The 9,997-nt window shown below is 31.7% G+C and overlaps 1 protein-coding gene across 1 annotated transcript; it reads right to left on the reverse strand.

Moving 5' to 3' along the window:
* Window positions 1-5,590: 5,590 nt before the first annotated feature.
* On the reverse strand, window positions 5,591-7,470 carry LOC127101015 (uncharacterized). The gene has a single exon (XM_051038322.1). It carries the CDS (start codon window positions 7,275-7,277, stop codon window positions 5,841-5,843), a length of 1,437 nt encoding a protein of 478 aa, XP_050894279.1. The 5' UTR covers window positions 7,278-7,470; the 3' UTR covers window positions 5,591-5,840.
* Window positions 7,471-9,997: the final 2,527 nt, after the last annotated feature.

Raw genomic sequence — 9,997 nt, forward strand, 5'->3', positions numbered from 1 at the left:
ATATCCATATATCATACTCCATGGATGAGGAGCTGGCACATATTGTACATCCTTAAGCACCACATGATTAAAGTACGGTGCAAAGATCTCATCAATATCCATGTGGTAGTCAGTGGGAGGAGCAACATCAATGGGGTCTTTGGGTATACCCTTGACATATCCAAATTGTTGCGATACTCTCTCAGGTATATATGGAAACATAATTTGAGACCCACATGTTATCCATCCAGAGTACAACGCCATCACCTCTAAAGGCAGTGTCTCATGGTGATCGTCATGCTACATCCAATTAATATTATCCACCATGATGCATTCAAGAGAAATTCATAATTGCTTGATCGCCTAGTTTCCACTGAGCAGGATGATCGAGCACGCACGTGGTAGGGCCTCAGAGTAGTCGTCCACATATACTCAGTCGATAAGACGTGGAAAATACTAATGAATCCAATCTCGAAAATGGTTTAGATAAAATATAAGTAACATAACATTGTAGCATAGGTATTATGACGTTAATATAAGTGAAGGCCTTAGACCTGGTGGTCCTGGAGACCTTATACATGATAGTGAGGAGAAATTGCTCTCTAATCGCTTATAAGTACCCTCTCTTCGTAGTCTCTTTTTTTGCTCTTTTGTAGAAATGGAAATGTGAAAGGAGAGGGAAATATGTGGGTTACTTAAATAGAAGAGGCTGGATTCCAGTCTCCAAGTTAAATCTGGAGATTTGAATCCATATTAATTTGAAATTGTGTGGTCTTGATTCCAATCTTCAAAAATTTTTTAACAATGCACTTTGAGATTTATTTTCAATCTCCAGAATTTTTGTTTATTTTAAATGGATATGAATTCCAATCTTTGGAATTGAGGGATATTTTTCCGAATTTCTATAAGGTGTGTGAATAACATGTGGGGTGAGTTGAGTAACCCCATTATTTTATACTCAAAATTCATCTTTATTCATTTGTCCTAGTGCTTTAAACTCACCACACTCGAGTTTTCCTATCCTTTCTTTTATTCTCTTACACACATATTTTTCTCTAATTGTTTTAATGTTTCTTTGTGTTTTAATTTTAATGTCTGCTTTTGTTTTCTTTTCTATTTCAATTTAATAGGTTATTGTCTTATAAATAAATATAATTTATTTAACACGTATTTAATTTATTTATTTTTCAGTGTGAAATATATAAACGTCAATTAAAAAGTATGAATTCCGTTATTTGAATCTTTAAAAACAAAAGAGTTGCAAATTTGGTTGAATTGCAAAAAAAGAGATTTTAGATAAATTTATTAAAATAAAAGGAAAAAAGAAAATTATAAAATATAGGTAGCTTCCCTGGTTTGACTCATTAAAGGAATGATTAGGGTGAGTCAAAGAAGTGGGATCGATCAAATAAATACTTTCGATATTGTTTGATGGATTCTTATTCCACTAGTATGTTTGATAGTAATTATTAGAGAATGCGATGATAATGGTGATTTCATAGAACCAAAAACACATGGGGAAAGATGTAGGATGTGAGATCATTGTGTAGAGAACTCAATGTGGAGTGACATGAGGGTTGATTGGAAGTTTGTAGAACTAAGAATATTTGGGAGCTATGGTAGTAGATCAATTTGCTGTAATTCTAATAAGAATAGTGATAGTGACCTTATTCTGTCCTCTTTTTTCCACGACAAGTGGGATTGTTGATGGTTACTACAAATATTACTCGCTTTACTCGAAGAGTTGATAACATTTTCTTTGTCTTCACTGGTGCAACCTTATTTTGAACGAATCTTTACATATTAAGCATTAGGGATAAAGGTAACATCTTATTGGCATCTTGCAAGGAGGGCGAGAAGGCCAATATGACTATGCCATAGGGACTACGGGTAATTATTTTATATGTATACGAGTATCATTTATGATATGGCAGTGGGAATCCTATTTACCGTGTTTAAATCGAAGTTCATGCAAATTTTCAATGTTACCCCTTTCCAACTTTATGAAAATAATTGGGCCTTTATCAATGGGTTTGAGATTGTATGTAGAGGTCTAGAGATAATGCATACTACATGCAATTTCTTCTCTTTTTTTGGTACTAATGGCATTGACAATGACAACTAGGTCTCTATAAGTGCCCTTTTCCAAGAGGGTTTAGTTTACTTCGTATTATGCATTTGAAAGTTTTATATGTAACGAATCGAACACCAACATGTTAGAGGTAATGATAAAGATATATGTGGATTAATCTTCTATAACTCAAATAAGGAATTCAAAGTATATTGGATTAATCAATTATTACATCTAGAATTACAACTCAACAGTTTAATCAACAAAAAGATCACTTAGAAAATTTAATCTAATTAGACCTAACTTTTTCAAAATTAAGTGCTAAATCTAAATTAGAACATGCAAATATTATACAAATCAAAAAATTCTAAAGCATATAAATCTACATAAGAAAATGAGAGAGAGATAGATAGAGAGAGACCATAATTTATATTCGTTCGAAGATTTCTCATTGCATTCACCTAATCAAGTCTCCGATGGTAATAACCATCAACAATTGTTCTTCCACTAGTTTGGTTAAAATAAATTATTAAAAAAAAATTCATATAAATTGTTCAACCCTAAGTAACTTTATATTCTTTCTTGGTTAATCCTTGTCTGCAACACAGCTAACCACTGCTATAATTTTGATCACAATCATGATTTTGGTTGCATAATATTCAACCTTTGAGAATCTTCAATCTTAACAATTGCAACAATTTTAACTTTATCCTTCTTGTAAGACTTAAACATGTTCTTCAAAAGGTGATAGAAATAAGAAAATCCAATTTCTATGAAGAAGACTACTCTTTTTCATCAATGGAACTTTAAATTATGAATTCCATAGTCAAATTCAAAAAACTAAAAACAATAAACTTCAATAGACATTAGCAATCTATTTGATTTTCTCACAAAACAATCATCACACCAACGACGAATCTTGCCTAAATTATTAGGAAATGTGATTAAATTTTCAATAAGAATATAATAATAGTTAAAATTCATAATAATCATATAAAATAATTTTTTTTCTCTTAAATTTAACAATTGTATCATTTAAGAAAGTACGCAAATAAATTATTAATAGTAATAAATATTAAGAACTTAATTTAACATTGATAAAAAAGTGCACAAACTATCAATTTATCCTATGAACAATTCCTATCAATTTATCCTATGTTTAATTTTATAAACCAAATCCAAATGATCAACACCTTTGAATTTGAATCACATGCCTAAATTTGAAATAAATTTCATCATCGGTCCATTCAGTAAACCAAATTAAAACATAAATGTTTTTTTTTCATTTATAATAAAAAAAAGTAAAAAGGTAAAGCAAAATTAACAAAAAAACTAAAAAGAAATCATTATTATAATTATTATTGAAATAAAGACTTTAAACTAATTTACAGTAAAAAGACCATACTCACTTAAAATAAAGAGAAGAAAAATAAGAATTTAAAAAAAACAACAAAATTTAATAAAAAGTAAGACTTTTTCAATAAATTTTTTTTAATATTACTTTTATACTAATAAATAGTATTAGTATAGGATATTTTAAATAGTATGTCATTTAATTCAAAGATGTTAGTGAATAAAAGTCAAAGCTCATTATTAAAAATATAAATTAATGTTTATTATAAATATAAATTAATGTTAACTTTAAAATCGGTTACACCTCTATCAGTTAGTCATGGGTGAAAATAGGTTAGATCGAGCTAGGTTTGGCCAAGCTTAAGTTTGATTGGACTAAAAAATCAAAGTTTAAGTCTAGCATGTAGTATGTCAAAGACTTATTTTTAGGCATGGCCTTGACCTTTTCGAAAGCCTCGTTAGCCTATTAGCTTTCATAAAAGTCTATTTATTTTACATATATTTAAAAAGACAATTCAAATAATGTTTAAATAAACTAACAAATTAAAAGATCAATAAAACTAAAAGTTTTTTTTTGCATTGCCTTATAACTTACCTATTAGCATAAGTTTTGTGATACTATTTGTTTAAAAGAACTTATGAAAATAACTTATGACATTGTTCATAAAGTTTTTCATCTTATTTTCATAGTTATTCAAGATAATTAAGTTTTATTTATGTATTTTTATTGAAAGTATAAAACATAATAAAAAATTATTCATATTATATAAATAGATCGGTCTGATAGGTTTAAAACGCTTTTCTATGGCAAGAGACTTAAACTTTTTAACTAAATAGATTTATTGAAAAGTCTGAACCTTTTCTGTTTAAAAAAAATCTGAACCTATGTAGCCTAGACCGTATGCCCCTGTTAGTCGACTTGACCTATTTTCACCATTTGTCATCTAACCTTCTCTTCTCTTCTCTTCTCTTCTCTTTCTTTCTTTTTAACTTTTGAGTTTTTATTTCTTTATTCTATTTACTATTTTTATTACAACTTTTGAGAATCTTCAATCTTCCTGATTGCAACAGTTTTAACTTTATCCTTCTTGTAATACTTGAACATATTCTTCAAAAGGTTGATAGAAACAAGAAAATCCAATTTCTATGAAGAAGACTATTCTTTTTCTTCAATGGAACTTCAAATAATGAGTTCCTCAAACAAATTCAAAAGTTAGAAACAATAAATTTCAATAAACATTATCAGTCTATTTAATTTCCTCACAAAACAATCATCACACACTTACAAGATTGATTGGTCTTGGTACACAAGATGAAAGTTTTCTTTTGAGAGATGATGTATTTTTTTAACAATTACTCTAATTATTTGATCTTTGTTAATGAAATAAAATGAGTAAAAGCATTTTATAGGTGCTTGAAATTAGAACAAAATCAATACAAATTTTCTGAAATGATTCAAAATAAGAATGTCAAGTAAATTTATTCAAATGATAAAAATTACTTGAAAATGTCATACAATGATCTAATTCATGAAGCTATGATTCACAAAAGATTTTGAATCAGATCACATATCTCGATTTGAGACAAGCCACAAAGTATTCAGCCATGAATTGATTCATGACATAGCATGAATCACATCAAAATTCCATTAACCACAAGAAAATTGGCAAAAACGCATTTGAATCATTTCACATGCAGCCTTGAATTGATTCATATGACCAAAACATTTTGATTCAATTTATCTACTTCATTTAAGGTTGACTTGATCAAACCTACATTTTTATGCATGAAAATGACCATTTTGATTTAGACAAATGAGAGGTTTCATGAGAAACTAAACTATACAATAATTTTAACAAAAACAAAACTTCAAAACAAAAATTAACTAACCGATATTACACTTATACAATTTCAACACTAATGCAACAAGTTGTACATGACAAAAGTATATTTATTTAGATATTTCTTATGAAAAATGCAACTTTTAATCTTGTTATAAAATTTGTGCATTTTGTTCAAAATCTATTTCAAAAGTCTATTAAAATTGTTAGAACAAGTAATGGTAATGAGTTTATTATGCAGGATGTTTTCAAAGTTAATGACATTATTCATCACACCTCTTGTTAGAAATCCAACAATACAATGACATAGTTGAGAGAAAAAGCTAAACCAGAAAATCAAAAACCATACCAATCAAAGAGACTTAAATTAGTATTGTAATCATTATTACAATCACTAGCAAAAACCTCAAAAATCTTAATATTGCAATTACAGTTACTAACTGTAATCTATATCTATGATCTTATGATTGCTACATCAACTACCTTATGACATTACAATCATCATCTTAAACTTAACATTAACACAATAATTTAATTTTTGAAATCTTGCAATTACTCCTAATTATCTATTATCATGTTAATAATATATAACAAACTCACTGCATTCTTCTCTCACACAAACATATACAACTCAATCCAACCAACACTTCCACTATGGCAGCCTCTGCCTTCTCCAAGTCAGAGTAATGCAATGTCTGCAGAAGCATTGCAGTCGGCTTCGTCTCGAATTTCGTTTTCTCCAAGTACCTCTCTGCCCGCCACCGAAGCGTGTCGTATGCAATCGGAGACAGCCATTCCATCATCTCCTCCAACGCCTCGCGCCACCCTTCGGCCAGCGAGTGTCCGTGACTTCCTTTTTCTTCCTCTTTCGCCCACCGTCCCTTCAGTTTCGCCCTCACCTTCACCCTCAGTCTCCCTGGTAACATATCGTACAAGGCCTCACGCGCGCCGTCTCCCATCGCCGCTGGCGCGTTGAGATAACGCTCCGCCAGAAGGATCACATTGGCATACCTCAAAGAAAGCCCTGCTCCACCAACTGTCGACGGCGGTGCAAGCTTCAAAACCTTGTCATTTTTGGTACCTTTCATTGTTATTTCAACTCCATCCCCGCCACTAGAAGCAAAATCCATTGGTATTGGGTTGTTAAGAAACTTTATCACGCCGACGATTTTAATCGATGTTGCTTCTTTTGAGATAGGCACCGACCTATTCATGCGCCTATTATGGAGCGATTCCTCGTACCATTCTGAAACACCGCGTCTCTTGCGGTGTTCCAGAAGGCAACAATCGTCGAAACCAAAACCAAATGACATGAAATTTTTCTTGTTACTATGATCTTTATGAATATATGCTCCGAAAACGGAGCATATTCTCGCATACACAATGCACACAAGCCTTGCCATGATTCCAACCGTTTTGTCAAATGTTTGTTTCCATAACGATGTTTCCTTGAAATTCTGCACTTGCTTTCTTTGAAACACTAATTTCTCATTGAAATATTCCATGTTTGGTTTTTGACATGGTTTTGTCCCATTCCGCTGTCTTTTTTTCTCCGCTGTCTCTAACTCTACCATGTATTCCATGGCAGAGTGGAGACTCGCCGAAGCGGAGATTAGTTTCTCCGTTTTCTCAATTATCTTGTACGTATTTCGCGAGTTGTACTGTAGCTTCCGGAGATCAATCACACCGAGTTTGAGATCAGCATAAACAAGATCAAACCGTGCAAGGCCGAGGTCGGAGCACTTCTGGCCTAAACGGGATACCGCCGCAGCGGCGTTATCGAGCTCCTCGAGACGTTCCGCAGCGGCAAGGTGGAGGAGGAAATTCTCCTGGCTAGAATTCAAATAGGTTACGCCCTTAGATTTGATGACATCGCAATGAAGCTTGTTGATTTCATCATCGGAGAGGGAGTTGAAGAGAGAGACGAGACGACACATGGTTTTAGCGGCGTCGAAAGCAAGGATGCCGAGGGTTTCGACCTCCGACGACATCGACTTGGGACGCCGTGACATGGTAGCCACGACCATCACCATCACCTCCCTAACCGTAACTTTGCTAATTCTGCTATTGCTATTAATTTGAAAATATTGTTTTCTAATGAAACTAGATTTTTTTACTATTTTTCTTTTGGTTGTAAATTGTAATGTGTGTGAGTTTGTTATGAATGATGAGAAAAAGTTGATAGATAATGTTTTGGATTAATTGAAGGTGTATATATAGGATAATGGAAGAGTAGTATAGTTTATAATATGTTATTGTGGGGGCATGGAATGAAATAGTAAATAATAATTGATTATATAATTAGTGATTTTGAACATTCCTTAGTAAGACGCGTTTGGACAGTTGGTAATCAATACACCGATTATGCTAAATAATTGATTATTCTATTTTTTGACACAACATTAACTCATTAATTAAAAGATGAAAAGTCGTTGTGCATGATTATTTCATTGTTCTCACTACCGCCATATGGAAGGATATGACAGGTTAAGGTTTTAACGTACCTAATTATTCATGTTACTATTTCATCATACAAATTATAGGATATGATTAAAATAAATTAATATGTGATTATTGTCTAATAATAAGATTATGTACACATTACTCATGACGATTTTTTTTCCACAAAAGAGATGATGAAGTTATACGCGTAAGTGGATTGATATGGGTTAACCTTATAGTCACGTAACATGTAAGAAACAAAATATTATGAAGAAACAGAAAACAAGTTGGTCATAAATAAAATATATTAGAAGAAATGATTCAGCATAATATGGCTGTTACTTGAACCTATTGAGAATGTATTAAGTATGAGTAGTGTGAATAATAGTCTTATATTAATTGGTAATGTGGAGACTTGAGCATTTATAAGTGGGAGAACCCACTCACCTATCATCTTAAAGTTTTGGTTGAATATGTGGTGTGTTTCTCACAAAGATATTGCTCTAAAAAAGAAGTCTCACAATATTCAATATTCCTTAATGAAAACCCTCCCAAAAGAAACCACAACCGAGTGTTTAACACATATTTTAGTTTCTAAACACAGAAAAGAAAGTTTGTTTTCTAAACCATTCAAAAGTTATGAGATTTTAATTTTAGACTGTGTTTAATGAAGAAATTGAATTTTTTAAAGAAATTTTAAATTTTAAATAATTTAAAATAATTCAATTGACCGTCTTTTATTTTTAAATTTTTTTTTATCCAAGTCATTTCCGAAGTGGAAATTTAATTTTATCTAAAATTTACAAAGTTGATAATTCTTTCCCACCAAAAAAAACTTTTTACTGTGTTCATTCCATAAAATACAATCACTCAACAACCAAATGACAGGAAGGTCTCTCTGAATTTCTTTTGTATCAATGATACGACTACAAGACAAAGATACATGAACCCTTGGGTGAGTAGTATATTCAATTTATATCATTGTTATAGTCAATTCAATTATCTAAGATATTAATTGAAATATTCTTTATGGCTTATCCATTTTGCTTCTTTAAATTCTTGAATACATTTTGAAGATTAATTTGTCATTTGATAATATTACTGATTACAAGTTCATTAGGACAAGAGCTGCAAATGATGATCTTTCTTTTAAAGATGACTCAACTTTATCAGGATGGATCACATTGAGTTTTTTTAGACAAAATTCATTTGTCATCCCTACATACCTCCTGCTAAGTCATTAGTGACTTGAAAGCTAATGTATAATGTTATTGCAACAAAAGACAACCTGGTTCAAAAGGTACTTCATATGGTTATGAGGTTCTCTCTCTACAATCATGATGTGAAAACTGCATGTCACTTTGCTAGATGCATGTACACCTTATTTTTCTAGCATTTTATGGAGCGATTGTTTGGAATGAACATTGATAGAACTAGTTATGAAAGCTTATTCAAACTTGTTGGATGAAGTTGGAGCTCTAAAATTTAGAATTTGATCATGACTCCCATCATAATAATTTTTTGAAAAACTTTGCACACAAAAAGTGATATTAGGTTTCAAGATGGTTAAATTGACTTTGATAGAGACATTCTTCGTGTTAAATAATTGGTCATTATGACATCTATTTCTTTCAGAGGACTCATGTACTCTTTATTTTATGAGTTTACATTTATTAAATGCTTTGACGTCAAATGTCGACCTTCTCTCGCACCTAGAATCATACAAGTTAATTAGTGTTTTTCTAGTCATAATTGATTAAGTGCAAAACATATGAAACTTTAAGAGGAAATCCTAAAATGTCAACTTGTGGTGGAATATTTAGAGATAATTTAAGAACGGTTCCGTTTGGAAATCAGAAATAGATGCTCTAACTCTGCGAATGAACCAAAAATGAAGTGAGTGGGTTAACAAGTTGTCTTGAACGATGACTTCAATCTCCTTTACGGAGGCGCGGGGTGGACCTGCATGGTTAGCACTCCAATGCACAAGTCACTAAAAGATTTAATATTAGTATAGTGAAATTGAAGATTAGAGACTGTGCACTTTCTCTTAGCATATGAATTTTTTTTACACATTAGGTCAAGTATAATGGGCTTGAGTTGGATTGGACCTTGGTCAATTGAGCCTTTTGGATGGTCCAAAACAGTTTTCCTCAAGACTTTTGTTGTCGGACACCGAAGGAGTCGGGGGAACTCTTAAGTATCATTGACAAGCCTCCATGTCGTGGTCGAGTGTCGAATAGAACTGAATCGTCTGGGGTCAGTTTTTTGAAAAAGTAATGGGGACACATGCACATTTAATGCGGTCTCA

The sequence above is a fragment of the Lathyrus oleraceus genome, chromosome 7, assembly GCF_024323335.1.
Source record: "Lathyrus oleraceus cultivar Zhongwan6 chromosome 7, CAAS_Psat_ZW6_1.0, whole genome shotgun sequence".
NCBI lineage: Eukaryota > Viridiplantae > Streptophyta > Magnoliopsida > Fabales > Fabaceae > Lathyrus > Lathyrus oleraceus.